At 37.1% G+C, this 18,391-nt stretch overlaps 1 protein-coding gene across 1 annotated transcript in view; it reads left to right on the forward strand.

Moving 5' to 3' along the window:
* BTBD9 (BTB domain containing 9) overlaps positions 1 to 11,803 on the forward strand; it is a 140,855-nt gene extending 129,052 nt beyond the window's left edge. The window contains exons 10-11 of the mRNA XM_009283745.1: positions 2,241 to 2,319; positions 7,365 to 11,803. Coding sequence (XP_009282020.1) covers positions 2,241 to 2,319; positions 7,365 to 7,559 — 274 coding nt within the window. The 3' untranslated portion in view covers positions 7,560 to 11,803. The remainder of the gene's footprint in view (positions 1 to 2,240; positions 2,320 to 7,364) is intronic.
* The last annotated feature ends 6,588 nt before the right edge of the window (positions 11,804 to 18,391 follow it).

Genomic DNA, 18,391 nt, shown 5'->3' on the forward strand with positions numbered 1-18,391 from the left:
GTTGTCAAAAGGATCTTCAGGAGCCTTTTTCTCAACCTCTCTTAATATCTGTCATGCTCTTCAGCTGTATTCCCAAATAGATGTGTCAGCTTCCTTGTTGTTACTTCATACAACAGACAATGGCATTTCTGCCACCTTTGGAAAATCTGCACTGAACTCTTGCAGTGTGTATTTGACCAGTGCTCAGAAGTACTATAAATAAATACAGACCCATTTATATTTTATTCTCTGATCTCTAATTAACCTATTTTCTTGTCACAGAACGCAAACTCTACCTTAGAGGCTAGGAAGGCATAGGCTGTTTAATAGCTTCTTTAGGATTTTAAATTCTTTTATTTAGAATAGCTTTAGAATATTTCCCAAATCACTAAGTAGGGAAATCTGGTTTTTACATCATCACTCTCCTTGCATAAAGTGCGTGTGTGTAAATCTGAAAGCATATGCATAATGCAGACTATGGCAATACTTTGTTACGAGAAGTAGTGTTGCAATCATCTGATTATCCCAGCCAGTCATCTTTGGGACTCTATACTTCAAGGTAACAAGTTACATTTGGCCATGAAGATTAACTGACTGGTGGTACTAGAGTAATATGAGAAGGAAACTCAAGAAGAATTGTTCTCCTGTTTACGGAAAAAAATGTTTAAATCATAGCAATCTTTCAGGTCTTGAGACAGTCAACAAAATAGTTCATTCTCGTTTTATATTTTATTTAGAGCTTGAAAATACAGCCTGAGCTTTAAAATAAGGAGGACATAGCCACATAACGGATATAAATAAACCATGCCGTTAGATAGATAACTGCTGTACCTCTGAGGCCTGACACAGACCGCACCTTTCTATTATGATGAGTAACTCTAATTACATCCATTACTTCATGCAGTAATACCAGAAAACTACTTGAAATTAGGTCTTGATTGGGCTCATAATCTTCTTTAAGCAAATATAACCTGACAGCAGTGATAAAAGGAATAGTCGACTAAATTAAACCCAGAAATGCTATGTTTGTGACAAAGAGGTTTTCCTACTAAGGGAAAATTCAAGTACCTGACAAATAGTCAGGCTTTGGGGTGGTCTGCTGGTGGCGAATGGTGTTTTTTTCCAGTTTTGCTTTGGTCCCTTACTTCTTATATGAACACCTCTGAAAGTATTCTGAACACATTCAGGAAAACTATCCAATGTTTTTCATCTGTGGTGAGTTCATCAAGTTATACTTAACTGCATTTTATTTCTGAAGCCTTCTGTGGTAGAGTCTAGTTTTGCTAAAAAGTTAAATTCTTCATCTAGCTTTCATGTTTTATGAATATAAAATAATTGAAATTCTAATGTGTTCAAGTACTAATCTAGTGTAGTGGAAGACTGGCATCAAACCGAAACCTCTAGGTCCTATTATTCCTTTTGTTTCTTCTGTTTTACTGTCAGTGTGTTCTGTAAGGACAAAGGTATGGTAGGAATTGGTGTCCTTTATCCTGCTGTCTATTAGGCTACTTGAGGTGTTGTACCTCACCCAGATCAGAAGAGTATGAATGAGGAAGGAAGATTATTGTGGTCCCAATCTTCCTCTAGCGTTCTCAGTCTAGCCCAAAAAGTTACACTCCAGCTCTGGGGGGGTGGTCTGTTCTCCCCACTGCCTCTGTGTCGGGATGGGGAAATCCTCGCAACCTGAACTGCGAAGAATGCTTTACGTCATTCGTAATTTACTGGAAGGACCTTGGCCCACACAAGGGAAGCTTAGCTCCTCTGCCTCCACTGCTCCACTTAGAGTGGGAGGAGTTTATTTGAGGGTTTGGGTGGGGTTTTTTTCCCTAGAGCAGTAATTTTCTTTAAACAAGCTCTGATGATTTCTCATGAGTAGTTAACAGATGGATGCATTTACTTTTATTTATCTGATCTTTTGTTTATCTAATACAGTCAATATTAGTCAAAGATTTTAGACTTTGATTCAGGTTTTTTTTTCCTTTTACCATTTCCTTAACTTTCAGCAATAGGATGAGTATTATTCTTACATGCAAATTATAGTAGAATAAGGTATGTATGAAAACACATAAGCAGAGTCAAGGCACTTAAAAATAAAAATGAACAAGGAGTGCTGGAAATTCAGGTGATGAAAAGTGTTTCTCTGTTTGCCCTGTTAAGTGATAATAGTGCGTACTGTCACTTGAATGGATTCTCTGTATATGTTACTGCAAGCTGTTGTGACCGTGTTTAATATTTGTATGTCTTTCTGGAATTTGTTGCAGATCCTGGCAAACAATCACTTTTGATAAACAGCCAGCATCTTTTATCAGAATAGTTGGAACTCACAACACAGCTAATGAGGTAAGGAACTTTTAAGAAAGCCTATATTCTTCACTAACATAAAACAGTAGTTTTTTTCATATCTTGCAGTGAAATTGATAATGCCTTCTAAAATGTACTTGCTTCATTTTTTTACTCTGGCAATCTAGCAAAACAAGAATGAATGCTTTTCTTATTTGAGTATTTGTGAACTGCGTTATCGTCTTCCCTACAGAGTTAAAGGGCTGTTGCCAGTCTGGGGGATATTTTGGGGGTTTTACAGACAAAGTACAGTAAAGTGTTTCTGGTTTTGACCTTTCCACAGTGCCATCAAACATGCCTATTGGGATTGGTTTTAAATTAATCCTTATTTTGATGAATGATGAAAATACCATTTTAGTACACTAGAGAAAGGTGTATAGTCTCTGGTTACTTGGTTTTATCACTTTTACATTATCTTTTTAATTAATAAAACATAAGAAAAATCTCACTCTTCTTAAGAAAATCTTATTTGCATAAGATTCTCTTATAAATAATTTTCATACCTGGTAAATTGGTTCACCAATAGTGGCCAAACCAAGATATTTTTTTCAATTCATTTTATACAGAAAAAATATATTTTGCCCTAACCAATCAAGTGCAGTATCATCCTCTTTTTGTTTACTTGTGCTTCTGTCTTTCATAATTGTTGTGTATTGTCTCAGATGAAGTCCAAATTTTACAGTTGACTTCAGTGAAACAATTTGCAATCTGTGAATTTAAGAATATATGTAAGTCTTTGTGAAATTAGGACCTTATATGACGAGATTATAAGAGGCGCCAAAAGCTGCTGCTTCTGTCTGTATGCATGCATGTCTACATCCCACACGTGGTTCACCACAAAACATTGTACTTTCACGCTTTACAATGAACTTTGGGTAGCACTATTACATCTGTAGTAATTAGAGTTTGTCAACTCTAGGAGTCAGGATTTCTGATCATATTTAGCATATGGGGTTGCTGGTTCTTAAGCATTGGAAGAATTGCCAAATATATAGCATTGTTTATGTCCAATTCTAGAGCAGTTATTGCAAACATAACGCACCACCAGATGTCAACGTTAGTTCTCAGCAGGCAGTTGGAAAGAAGCTGACCAATCAACTGAACTGGGAATACAATTTTTTTTTTTTTCTAAGCACTGTCTCTTGCGGTGTACAGTTCACTCTTAATCAGTGAGTTCTTAGAAATACAGGGTCGGAAGCTGCCTCCAGGGTTGTTGTACATGCACGAAGAAGGCCTTTTCCATTACTAATCCGTACAGTCTCGTTTGCTCTCACGCCGGTCTCTGTAAGTTCTCATCTCTTTATCAAAAAAGAATGAGGTGGGTTGTGTAAAATTAGCAAATCAGCCTACAAGAAACATTACCTCCAACTTGTAATTCTTAAAGGTAGCTTTAAGCCCTGAAGAGTAATAGGCTTTTAAACATAATTCTAATTTCAAATTGGTTACTATTTCCAAGGAATTTAATATCCTGTGTAGTTATTTATATGGAGCACTGCGTAACTATAGTGAAGATCCGTATGTGCAAATTGAGGTTACAGCTATTCATGTAGTGACTTGGTGGAACTATAAACACATGCTGCTGTTCTAGGTCTTTTCCTCTTTTGTTTTTAAAACCTGTACCCAACACTAATTTTTTTATTTTTTTTTTTTAATATTTCTCCTAAAGCTTGTAGAGGAGGAACGTTATCAGCATGCACGTATTACTAAATTACATTTTTTGATACATATTAAACAGATGGTCTGTAACATTTTGTCATAAATTTTCATTTTCCAAAGAAGACAGCAAGATATTTTTCATACTTCCAATTTAAATAGTAACAGTGTAACCGAAGTCTTGGTTTGTTCTGGAGCCTACAGTCTCGGTAGTCTCTTCAGTAGGAACACAAGCAGTTACCAGAATTATTTGCCCACAGCTGATTATATTTTATGTCAAACCATTCTCATTTTAAACAAAAGATGCTAATGGCAGCATATTCTCATCAAAGAGTTTTACTGTAATAAGTACAAAAATACTCCCTACTTGTTCTGGCAGCACATACCTTTGAACTTTGAAGATACTTTCCAAAGGGAAGAGTTGATTTTTGGAATTGCAAAAAATCCCATCAAATTTCTCCATTTTGTGAATGATTTTATCTTTTAAACTCATCTTTTCCTTTGCCATGTTTTCCAAGTTTTGAAAGACATGATATTCACAGATTTTTTTGACCTGGCATTTGAATATTTTCTGGTATGTTAGAACATGATAGAAGTTGTAACTTTTTGTTTTCTTGAGATTCCAGATATCCTACTTTTATAAAGAAAAGAATTATTTTTCCTTAGTCCTTGTCATCATTTATTTGTCGGACAGGTCACCTGATACTTTGACTGTGTAAGTTTTATCTTGTTATTCCTTCTCAATATTACTGACCTGGAAAGGACACCTGGTTGCTAATGTAAGAGCTTTGTCTTACAAATTACTGCACCAGTGTATATGTACTCGGCCTTCCTGCTTTGTATGTCGGACCTTTCTTAAAATATCCATGAGAAGTATAATATGCCATTGATCAGAGGATGATGCTGAACTGTCATCTCTGCCTTTTGAGAGAAACACATGCAGGATTGTTTGTTTTAGTAATACTGTTCTGAAATACGTAATTCCGATATTGGATGAAGCAGATGAGCTCAATTGTACTTCTCTGTCCTCTGCTTCTTTCACAGGCTGTATTCTTTATATGTTGAAGTGGCAGAGAAACTGAAAATAATGTTGTAAATTCACAGGCTTGTTAATGTGCCAGATGCTGAATTGAACATTAAGAATTTAGTATAAAAGAATCAGTAAAAATGAAAGTTACAATTTAAGAATCGGGTATCTCAGACTTTGTAGACTAGTATTAGCTAAACTTCAGTGATATCCATACTATATTTAAAAAAGCATGCATCACTATGAAAGTGAAGTTTTAAGTGAGAAACACTATTGGTGTGGGATACAGTAGAAATATGGAATCTTCTGACTTGGAGACCTCCATCCCATTCATTAGACTGTGCTGCCTTTCAGGGAAAGCAGCATCTTACAGAGGTGCACTGATGAGACAATGTTCTTTTCTGCAAATCCTGATGCTGATAAGTGCAGCTGGAAAAATGACAATAGCTATTACTTTAAAAACATGAAAGTGAGATGAGTATAAAAGGTGCTTCTCAAGAAGTGTTGCTGAATGCAAAAATTGGCTTCTCAAGAACTGTAACAGATGGAGAGAATTCTTGCTACTGTAGAAATTAGTTCGGCTTTAGGAAAAAACCTCCCAGAGGAAATGCAGAGAAAAAACATCACAGCTGGAAAAATGACAATAGCTGTTACTTCAAAAACATGAAAGTGGGATGAGTATAAAAGGTGCTTCTCAAGAAGTGTTGCTGAATGCAAAAATTGGCTTCTCAAGAACTGTAACAGATGGAGAGAATTCTTGCTACTGTAGAAATTAGTTCGGCTTTAGGAAAAAACCTCCCAGAGGAAATGCAGAGAAAAAACATTTTGTACACACGTGTGTATGTGTGGGTACGGGTGTAGATTGGTAATCTGTTCATACGTGTATATATAAAGGCATAGCGATACATCTTTATGTGAGCATGTGTGTATATATAGAAATACAAACATGCATCGCTATGTATCTGTATAAAAACCTGCGAGAATTCTTACACTGAGAGGCACAAGAAAATATAATGGGGATAAAAAAAACCGGTGACTGTGAATATTTTTTTTATTCTTTCAATGTATGCTGTCAGAATTTGAATTAGCTAGCTACCTCCTCAGAGAAGACCCAGGGGCTATTGCAGACATGTCATTGCAGACGTCTGCTCCATGTGCACTTGAGCAGGGATGGACAAAAAGAGTAATAGGACTTTTGGTTGTGTTTAAGAAAGGATAGAAAATACAATATTCTGTAGTTTTGTATGAATATGTAGTACACCCATGTCTTGTTTATGGTATTTGATTTTGCCCACATTAACTTGAAAGGGTGTGGGAAAGGGCAGTTAAGATTATAAAAGATTACCTTTGTTTGTGAGAAGAGTTTTAAAAACGTGACCTACTTGCAAGAAGAATGATAGAAGATGTCATAAAAGCATACAAAATTAAGTTAAAACAATAATTTAAAAATTGTTTTTCATACTCATCAAGCTTTAGCTATAAAACTACAATGCATGAGAAAATAGCAAATTTTAAATCAGTATAAGAAAAGATTTATTTGTTTAGTATGTGGCAAAGCTGTGCAATTCGTAGCAATGAGAAATAATGTGGAAAGAAGTTTTGTAACAGTTTTAAAGAGTTTCTCCCCCTTCTCCTCCCAGCCACTTCAAGAACAAGTAGAAGTAAGAGTAAGTAAAGTAGAAAATAAATTGGAAAAAATGCTTAAACAGATGGTCCTCTTATTCTGAGATACAGTCACCTGTACAGTGGTCCCAGGTATTGTTTGAAACATCAGAAAATGATCACTGTTTGAAATGGAATATTTCAACTGTTGAAGCAGCAGCCTCCTTGGACACTCTGAATGCCTTTCTACATACTCCAGGATATGTCTGCAGAGCCACCATTGCTATTACAGCAGAGGGCAATCTTGAAATAGAATCATATTGGTAATGATTTAAATTTCATTTCTAGTGTGCGTGAACATTCAGTCTTTGAGGAAGTAATTAGATCATAAGATACATTTAAGACAATGAATATAATTGTTGTTGTCATCCGATAGCATGTAGCGGGTATTTATGCTACTTGGCAAAGAAAAAAATCATTTACAAATACCTCTATCCACTTTGGAACCATCCTTCTGCTTTTTAGTGCCATATGTAAAGGTTGGTGTAATTTGAAGGCCTTCTCTTGCTCCACTTGTATCACTTTATAATGTTTATGGCCCACGGACAGATGTTTTTGACTTCATGGTGAAACATTCTAATTTGACCAAGTACTTTGGCACTGACCTGACCTGCATACTTCCATATAGACTTCATCTTACTTTGATCATGCTTTTGCCAGCATTTAATTGTTTTGCTTTATCTTCATGTTTTGTTCTCTCCAGGTGTTTCACTGTGTGCATTTTGAGTGCCCAGCACAAAACAGTACCCACAAGGATGATAGTAGTAAGGAAGTGGCAACAACAGAGGTGGAGACTGGTGGACAACAGCTTGTTTCTCGCCCTGTTCAAGTTGCAAGCACTAGTTCCCTGCATTCCTCTCCTGGATCCACCTCACGTTCACATGCTCACCAACCGTAAAGGAGATTGAAAGGGAGCTTTTGCAGCCCTGCTGACATTGTATGAAATTATTCAGAACCTTCTCGTGCTGGCACCTTTTCTTTCCTTTTTCTCTCTGGACAAAGGGGACCATGTCTGAAAGCTGGAAATGCTGAAATGGAAAAGGCTTTTCCCAAGGACATGAAGAGACTCCTTCACTCTCCTCAATTTGTTCAAATCAGGCTGGTCTCCGAGGGGGGAGAAAATAAGTCTTCATTCTTCATCAAGTACCCTATTAACACCCTACCTCTCTAATCTAACTAAGGCAAGGAGAACAGAAGGAAATAAAAGGCAGAGCTACAGTGGAAATCTAAAATGATTCGAGCAGAATGGAAGGCGTATGAAATAAGTATTTGTTCCCTGAAGGCTTCCATTAGCAAAGAAAATGTTTCTGGAACACATCAGTCCAGAATACATGTTATTTTTAAAAGTTATTCTCCATTCATATTCCTTTGTAACTAGTAATCTGTTTTCTAAATTGTTTTGATTCGGTATTCCGCTTTGTCTCTTATTTTTGGCTGTAGCAAATGCTGTGCAGTAGATTAAGGAAGTATCAAACGTGTTTACCTGCTGAGATGCAAATTCCCTCATTCATCAGTGGGATGACAAGAAAAGCCTTCATTATATCAACAAACTAATTAATCTTGACCTTAGTTGACTTTTCAAAGTACAAAATTGTCATTTCTTACACTCAAAAAGGAAATGCCTAAATTAAGCATCCCTCTTGAAGAAAAACATATTTTGCACTCCTGAAGATGATTATTTAAATTTTACCTGTGTTTCTAAGAAAACTTGCAACAGATCATCAAAAATGTTTGGTTTAGAAAAGTGGAACTGCATCTGGTCGCTGACAAGCAGTTGTTCAGAATACAAAAAGAAGAATTTGCAGATACTTTTTTTTTCCAAGAAAAAAATGTTTTACAGTGTGGAGCTAAAAATTCAAAGGCTGTGTGTGCTAAACGTTTCTCATAGTCTTCATAAAATATGATGCTTTTACCCTGTATTGTAAAAGATCTGGCTCTTACTTTGCAATCACAGAATTCGTTATCCATCTATGTCTGTCTGGATTACGTTGCCTGCTACTTCGCTTATTCTAAGTGTTTCCACACTGATGATGATACAGTCTCTTACTCCAGGTCTACGTGACTCCATGTTGGTTTTTCAGTATGGGATAAAGTGATTTTGTATTAAGACAAATGCTGATGTAATTGGCAAAATTGATTAGGAGGGTTGTTACTCCTCACAAAGTATATTATATCGGAAATGTCAGCTATCCAGTTTTATGAACTTGGAATTTCCTGTGGTGACAAATAGCCTTGTCAGAAGAAAACAAAGCTAGTGTAGGATAAATACGGTTTTCCTTTGCATAACCATAGTGATAAAATGAGTTATATCAACATAGCAAATAGTGTGTTAATTTATCACACGACTTAATGTGAAAGAATTTCCTTGTTGGATACTGCTTGTGCTAAAACCAGGAAGAAATATAACAAGTGCTAGCAATGAATCAGTAGAAACTTCGAAGGAGAAAAGCTTCCTTTTTCTTGTTTCAAATAAAATTGATTAGGCTTTATCAATAATATTACAGTATTTTTCATTGCCAAATTGCGGTTGAGTTCTGACATTTGCATACAGCCCCCTCCCTTCCCACTGCTGTCTTTTGACTTGTGAATGTCTGTCGGGGAAGATGCATGCCCATTGCATTATATATAGCTTCTAGTATGTGCCACAGCTGCCTCAGACTGTCTAGAGTTCTGAGGCAGGATACTGCTCGTGCCGGCCAGCACCTCGTCTGGCGTGCTGATTACCTTATGGCTTAACAGCCTTTGGAGCATGAAAGTATTGAGACCAGCTACTGGGGACACAACTGTCTTGCTTAAGTATAGGTCCAAAAAGTTGGATTTTTTTCTTTTTTGCCTTTGAGAAGTAAAACCAGAAAACTTTTCTATTCTGGTTGTAATCCATGCTGGAACTACTGAGATGCATGGAGCATGTCTTGTCTTTGGTAGATAAGTCCTTCCATGTCAGTGGTGGTATTTCTTTGCAGTTTGATCAAACAAGTTTGCTTTTCTCAAGCTGTGGATAAGCAAAGGGCATAACTTCCTAGCTGTTAGTCTTTAGTAGTCACCATTGTAGAGAATGTTTAAAAAAAAAAAATTAAAAAGTTTGTGCCAGCTTTCTGAGTCTAGGCTCTCAGAGAAAGAACAGCATTTTCAGTTTGTAATCTTTGATGTGCACGATTAATTTTTATGATACAAATAAGTCTTGTAGACTATAACCTAGTGCAAATCTTTTTGATCTTGTCCTATGACTCACTGTTGAACAGAAATGTCTATTTATTTCCCATGATATTCACTCTCTGCCAAGAATCTGAGTGAACAGATCTGAGAGATTCCCAAAGCAAGAACTATCAGGTCCTATAGACCCTCCAGTTCCCCACCCCCAAAAATCAATCAAAACAAAAACCAACTTTGCATTGTCCCTTCATACAGGTGAATAGAAATTTTTAGTATTAGACTGATTCTCAGTCACACGTGGCCTTTCTCACAGTCTTTATTTTCTTCTGTTAGAGTTACTCTTAGAACCTGTCTCTGGGGTGAGTCCAATGTCATCACAGAGCTCCCAGGCTTTTTAGACAAGCCCTGCCACAACTTCACGTTTTCTAGTGGGAATCCTTTACCTTTTTATTCAAAGAAATAATGTCGAAATGTTTAAGGGACCTGAACTCTGCTTGGTCTTCTAACACTACCCGCCAACAAACACCCCTAATATCTGTATTGCTGAGTATAGGTCTCTGTCTTAAACATTGTGTCAGCAACGTATTACTAGTGACAAAGGAAGATGCCACACAGAACTGATTTGTGGCTTGGTGTGGATGTTCTCATTCTTTCTAATTATTTTCTGTATTTATTGACTCCCAATTTCAGATGTAGTTCTCGTATATTCTTCTGACATATTTTTTTTCTTTTTTCTTTGTTTTCTTTTTTTCTTTCCTTTCAGTGGAAGTAAGTTGTGCTGTTATGGCTTAATGTCAGGGTTTGTCAGAGTGATGAAATATTATAATTATTCAGAACTGTGTTATCACTTACATTTTATTTGCAACAGGGGTAGAGCAGAACTGACCAGGTATTCATTGCTTTCTTGTCAGAAACTATAAAATAGACCTGTTGTTAAGATTTCTACATAATGGAACTAACTTTATTGTCACTATTGAGCCATTATTTCTGTTTAGTACTTTAGTATCTTTAAATTCCCCAGGCCTCATTTTCTCAGTTTTTCTTCCATAGGTTGAATTCAGACTTAGGCTCAACTCATATGGAGCTCAACAAAGCTCTTTCTAAAGACTCTTTATTTAATTAACTTATTCCAAGTGCATTTAAAAGATTTTTATTCACAGAAATACAGCCAAATATCAACTCCTTAAAACTGATTTATCCAGGAAAATTAATTTCTGAAGTGAGCAAAAATTGTGCAGCTCTGTTTTCAAGCCATTGCCAATCAGCTCTAAGACAAGTTCAGATGGCATGTTAAATGGAATTACAATGAGTTGTAATTAACTTGGAAGTTAATCCAAGTCTAATGTAAAAGACAATACAGAGGAGGAATCACCAATTTTGTTAAGAGAAGGAACTGTTCTTCATTGCAGCTTCCTTCCTTTAGAGCTTCATTTCTTTCTTTTTCCCCATGAAAATCAATTTTTCTTGTTTGTTATGACAACTCATGAAAGAGCTCAGTGCTTCTCAGCATTGCTGAAAAATTTGAATTAATTTCTCCATCTTTACTAATGATAACATTAAATTAGAGAATTTTCAGTTTAGTGTCTGACTTGATGAGAGTTGCTTTCCATGAAAGAAAGCAAAAGATGTGTATAATTGTTCCACTCTAAGTAAATTAAGTTTTCCAGCCAAATGCACGCGAGCATCTACTCATTATTCAGCAATGTTTTGTACATCTAGCATCCGTGAGAAAATTAGAAGACAAAGTTAATGCCATTCTTGTCTGATTGTTGTGTGTCAGTAGTTCTGGTTATACAGCGATGCCCACTCAGAGACACTCGGTAAGGAATTAGAACTTAGATGTGATTTCACTGAAAGTAGACATGCTATACATTGCATTTCTCTATGAAAGTATTAATTGGCTTATATTTTGACAGGTGTTAATATACTGTCAAATGGACAAGTGAACACATTGGTAATTTTGCTGTTGTGGCTGGAGTAGTCAGCAAATAACCAGAGCCAGTAAGAGTTAATGTATTTAAGAGTAAACGTTGAGGCTTGTATGTCATGGTATCAGTTGCCAGAGGACTAAACCATGCTTCAGAAATAGTAATTTGTAGATCCCAGAGGATGCTTGAAGCCTGGTTCCCATCCCCATCTCTCAGTTAATGGTGTATTTAGGTTAGAACCCTTAGTCCTCTCTGAACTGATTGTTGTTGTTGTCAGTTGTACTAGTTAACTCAGATATATATAGAAGCTCCACAAGGCTTTGGTCAGGATACAGAAATGAAGGTCCTGGGTCAAGTTTTAGGAGTACCTAAATATTCATATATATATATATATGTTAAATTAAGCTAGTAGCTAATTATTTAGCTTGAATTTAGAAGAGGTTTTAAAGCTCCAAAACTAAAAAAAAAAAAATAAAAAAAAAATCTGTGCAGGCAGGTGTGAAATGCTACCGTTGTCGTATGGCAGGATGCTGACTCTATTTTATGGTTGCTTAAAAAGTGCAAATGTCTAAACAAGGTATGGGTGAGCAGGTCAAAGCTGGATTTTGCCCAGTTGTTAAATATTGGCGATTTGGCTGTAGTGAGGTGTATAAAATAGAGCAAGTTAAATGCTCATCTCAAAGACAGGGGTGCAGTCCAAAGAACACACCTACATTCCTCATGGGTACCTTGTATGCTATGGCTTGCAGTGTTTACAGAGGGAGCCTTCACAGGGCTTTTGTTAACTGCTCAAAAAAAGCCTGCAGACTTTTCTTTGGTCCTTCACAAACTTTCATTGCAAAGCTTTGGCTGAGGTAATGTTGAAGTCCCAGCCATACTCCATGATAGAATCTGGGTCTGTGATTGATTTTGAAAATGCTTAGTAGAAAAATAGTTTTAAAGTCACCCTGCAACTTTTCTTAGAGAAAGAAAGCCCAAATTAAAAACTGTAGTATAATACGAGGAAACTGCAGGTATCTGTCATTTACCAATAGACTGACTGCCAGTACAACTACATACCAGTTTTATAATACTGTATGTGTTTAATTACTGTGATATATACAAATGGTGGAAGGAAGTGAAGAATCAGCTCCACACACCCTTGGCATTAGACATTATCACCCAACCAGACATCAGAGAATTACTTCTTTGCCCGTTCCTTCCAGCCTAATAGAATAATACAGCTCAGTGTTCTGAAAAAAATTATAATTGATTCATTACATAAATGCCATGGGAATTGAAGTTCAGATTACTTTGGCTAAAAATCTGAATGAGTGGTGACCTCGCCCTGCATAGGCGTAAGCACGCCTCTCCAGTGCCTCCTGCTACTTTAGGCCCTGGGCTATTGTAGAGGAGGAGAGCTGCACTGTTGGTGCAATGTAAGTACTTTTCCTCATTAGAACATTTCCTCATCTGTTTCGTGTTTATCATCTTGGCACATCTATTCTCTTTGTGCAGATACTCGTCCCTCGGTTAAAAGAAGGTAACCTAGTTTCTCACGATTTTCAGAATTATCCAGTGACTCCTGAAAACTGGCAGATATACATCAGCAGCCTCGGTCTATATTAAGTAGTCTGAGGAATTTACAAAACTGACCTGTATGGTCTTTTACAGCAAATGCTATGTGTCCAAAAAGTACCAGGTGACTCCTGAAATATCAAGTAAGTTGGGCAGTATTACCGTTCAGATGAGGGTTTGTGCGTCTAAAACTATGTGCCATGTAATCCAAGTGAATAGTAGTCATCGCAGCTTCTTTCTGTAGAGGAAGCAGGGAACTTGCACACCTACCAGAAATCACTCATCTCCTTCGTATCATTTTTGGTCTACGTCACCTATCTGTCGTCTCTGTAGTCCTGAGCTATAGTTGGTAGGTGATTTATGGTTAATACCTAGAATCCAATAAAGGTATTTAACAATAGATGTTAGGAAGTTTTTGTCTTTACATAAAAACTTTAGATTGTGCTTTTGAAGCATGGTCAGGCCACAGAATTGGGTTTTTGGCATCTTCTATAGCTGTCTGTTGGGGTTTTTAGTTATTTTCAGCTGCTACAAGATAGTAGAATTCTTCACAGGAATTTCTCATAGAGATTTGTCATGCTGAGAAACAGCTTTTGAAACAATCACGGCCGGTTCATTGCTGGAGAACAGGGGCAAGTTTCTTCTGCTTTCTACAGGCCAGGATCCCGTTGGGGTCATTCTGTAAGTTTATTTATGCCATTTTTAATAACAAGGGCATCGGTGTTGCATGATTTGGATCTATTTCAGGAATTATGTCACTCATTTTGAGAGGTAAATACTTTGAGTGAATGTTTTTATGCAGTAATACAAAGTTCATGGGACTTAGATGATTAGATTAGAAACATATCACTTACAGCAAGAGCTGGAGTTGCAAGGAGCAGTTTGGGGGAAAGACTTGTATGGACGTACATGTGTGCATCTGTGCGTATATAGCTAAGAAAATTGATGTGTTACCTAAGTTGAAGTGACTATTTGCAAAGATGTGTTTCTACATGGCCTTTTTTTTAATTTAGGGAATTTTGTTAAGGAATCTGTCACTCATCTGAATGTGAGTTAAAAAAAAAAAAGAAGAAAACGTAGGGAGCAAGGCTTTAGTAGTTTTTATGGGAAGAGCAACATGAAGATATGATTCTTGTGGTCTGAGCTAGTTTTGTTTGTCTCCGGTCCTCACAGCTCTTACTTTTTCCTACATGCTTCCCCCAATCTGCTTGTTACTCCTTTTCTTTTCCTCCCTACCTAGCATCATATCACTGTTGCTGTGGTGTTCCCTGCAACTTTCCTCCAAATTGTGATATATTAAGGATTTTTAAAAATTTGTTTATTTTTACCTCATTGTCATATGCTGAATAAAATATCCTCGTCCCTGTTAATTCACATCAGACTTTAAAGGCAACTACCACTAGGCTGTCAAGTGCTAGTGAGCAAAATTTAAATTTGGCTGTCTGGATATGGAAATACTAGCCCTTTTGGTGCTTGTACTTCCATAATCTGTTTGCAATCTATTTGTTACCCTTAAGAGAAAAATCAATAAGAGGTTTTCTGTTGACTTAAGTAGTAGGTCAGGCTTTGTGCAGGCTTATCTAAGTTAAGTTTAAATATAAATTTAAGTATTTCTCTCTCACCATGATGCAGCAAATATATGCTCAATTTGTTAGTTGTGCATTGCTCAATGTGTTATTTGTACATAAGTGTTGTTTTCTAAATAAACTGCATCATCAAAAGTGAACCTCAAAAGAATTCATACCTTCAGTGTTCCTGTGTGAAGATATTTCAGCTGTCTTGGAGATTCAAACATCACACTGAGCACACGGACTCATTTTGAGAATCAGTGCCCATGTCCAGTATCTTGTAAAATTTTCTTTGCTTTCTGCTTTTCTCAATTTCATTATCATTGGTTTTCTTTCTGCAGCGAATGTTAATGTTGTTCCTTCAAAGATCATAAATTAAATACAAGGAGCCAGGGTAAATAGAAGTTCAGCTTTTAATGAACTTTTTCACTCATTTCTGTCAGTGCTCTTCTTTCTTGACAGACAGCAGTTTAAAACTATGTGGTAACACTCCCCTTCTCTGTAGTAATTATCACTGGATCTTGAAAGTTTTGTGCATTAAAGCCCTTTCCTTCTTTCTCATATTTCCTAAAGGTAGAGTGGTTCTAAACTACCTCAGACCTTGTTGTGAACAGGTACGAGTTTCAGCTAAAGTTTTCAGACTTTATCATAGTCACTGGATGTTCTTTAAGTGCGTGTATATGTAGCGAAATCAGCCTGCCAGACCCTGATCACATTTTCAGGAATACTGTCTCGAGTGAGATACGTAACTGGGATGAATTCACAGCCGCACCCATTCCGGCTCATACTGATACCTCTTTCAAGAAAAACTTTTCAGGAGCACAACTTCTGATATGGGAAGTGCTTCAACTTTCTGGTCTCAGCTCTTTGAAGGAACATGATATTGCCTGCACTGGACTACTTTCACTTCTCTTTTACTGTGACAACCGTCATAAAAATTGCGTCGTCAGACCTCCATTTCTGGCTGTTAGCAGGAGCTGTGCTGTTGCATTGGACTGTGCTCCTCATATGAGAATAAAACCCCACGTGGCATGTTCTGATGACCTTGGTAACATTTTATACCGCAACGGATACGCATTGCCAACCATTTGGGCTAATTAGGTTTCAGGTAAAATGATGGTTGCAGATTGTGCTGCAGTGCTCCAATCAATAACTTTGGAAATTGTCTGGTTTTGTAAGTTATCTATTGAACAACCCGGCAAACCTTGTTAGTGCTGATTTCCTTTTCACCAGCAGACGTGCACATCATCAAACAAGCATTTTGTAACATGGAATTTTCTATGAGCATCTAGAAAAAGAAGCATCATGATTCTATCCTTAGTAACAATGTGTGTATTCGTAATGAAAGTTACAGAATTATTAAACTGCTATAAGCTACTCTGTGCATGCTCTAGCATTGTATTGACAGTTTGTATTAACAGCTGATAAGCAGAGGGTTCTGGAGAGCTAGGAAGGCTGGCTCTGGATTTCTTTTTTAAGAGCTTCAAAGAGCAGCAAAACTCGCCAGAGTGGATGCAGGACCAGGCAATGCTCAAAGCAAATCATAAAGTGAAACTGTTGTGCTTTGTATTTATTTCTTTGGGGATTTTTCTTTAAAGTATTTAACTTCACAGGAAAATAGAGAATATATTTAAAATAGTGACAATTAGAAATGCACCTTTTCAAGAATGAGAAGGGTGTGCTTTGAGAAATAAAGCGATCTTTTGTGTTTAACTGCTTGTCTGTAGTTTTGTTAAAATAATGGTAGAGCCTGTCTAGTGCTGCTCACATGTTGCATGTGCGAATAGAAGAGTTTTGGCAGAACTGGATTGATTTCCCAGCATGGCAAGGAAATGAATATCATCATCACTGATGTATTAACTCATAATGATGCAGTTTTAATATCAACATAGAAAACGCTGGTGATTTTTGCGGTGACTTTCAGGCCAGTGGGCATCCATGAAGCTACTGCGAATGCTGATAACAACGGCTGCCGGAGGTTGCTCCCAGGATGTGCCACTGTAGTCTCTGGAAGAAGCGTATGAATGAGTATTTCACTTTATTTCACAAAAAAGGGGGCAAATATTTTGAGACTTGGGAATCTGTTTTCAAACGAACCAAAAAAGGCTTGATTTTTCAGAAGTATTTAGGACTTGATTTCCTTTGGACTACCACGAAAGGTGGGAGCACTGAGTGTTTGATTCACGAATATTGGGCCTTTATCTGTCTGGCTTACCAGCCTCACATACTGAACAGAATTTTTGTAAGCCTTGCCTGGATTTCAGAACTTCATGCCCTAAAGCAGTGACTGTTCTCCAGTAACAACAATACATTCCTCTATCATGTAATCTTTTAAGCAGTTGTAGGTGCGTCATGTCATTCCTTTCATAAATTTATATAACCTTTGTTACCTAGAAAGTGGAGAGGTCAAACTCAAAAGATGGAAGTACGATACCAGGTTGTGAGATCAAGCTGAGGTACCACAGCAAACCATACAATGCCATAATATAATTAGGTCTAATTTCTTTTGTGTGTTGATTAGCCATACAATAGTTAATAAGTTTGACAGTTATTATTAGATTTTGAGAGTAAAAATGGGATTTTTAAGTGTCAGATCCTGCTGTTCGTTTTAAAAGATGGATGTGTGGATTTTGGAGCATAAGCTGCCACTCACCTCAGTTACGAAATTGTGACACTTACAACATGGGAATACTGATGCGAGGAAGCCTTACTTTTGAAATGGTGTTTGCCTAATAGAGTGTGGGCTGAATGTAAGCCAGAAAGTTGTATAATCTAGTCAATGTGAAGCAGCGCATGCTGAAGCCATCTGCATTCCCAGGCCATGTGTCCAAGTTAAAAAGAAGGTAAATGCTTTTTGCTCTACCTTGACAAATCAGAGGCCTCTTGAGGGCTTTGGGCAATTTCCATTGCAGCCTGCAAGCAAACTTTTGATTGTGTTCAAGATAATGCAATTCGTAGCAAGTGTTGGACATATACTAGAAGAAAAAACACACTTACAGAGCACAGAGAGGAGAAATAAAAGTTGGATGAGAGCAAAGCTAAGAAGAAATATTCTTTCTCCTTGCTCTGGTAAGGGTCCAGTTCATCTTTGTGCTTAGGCTTGGAAAATCATCATCAACAGGTAGGGATCATGAAGAGAGTGCAGACTGAAGTGGAAGTACAGCTACCTTTCCAAACAGTAGCAGAGTGCAGAGTCAGTTTGGATGCTACAGCCTGGGGATTTATTTCAAAGTTGTGTCTAATTTTACGTGATGGACTCACTTGTTAAGGAGCAGTGGCAACTGAAGCTTAAAACACCATGACACATCGTTTGAGTATGAGTTGGAAAGACCAGATACATATCAAATCACAATCATTTTATTGTCACGATACAGATCAAAATGCACATAAACAGGACATTTTTCTTACTTACTCATTTTGTAATTCACCCTTTATTAACTGCTGCTTAAATACCCTTGTAGGCTGTGCTAAGCAAATTAAATCTCCTGGAAAGTAGGCAATTGTTGCCTTATAGCTCAAGGCAA

Source organism: Aptenodytes forsteri, unplaced genomic scaffold (genome assembly GCF_000699145.1).
Source record: "Aptenodytes forsteri isolate BGI_AS27 unplaced genomic scaffold, ASM69914v1 Scaffold309, whole genome shotgun sequence".
NCBI lineage: Eukaryota > Metazoa > Chordata > Aves > Sphenisciformes > Spheniscidae > Aptenodytes > Aptenodytes forsteri.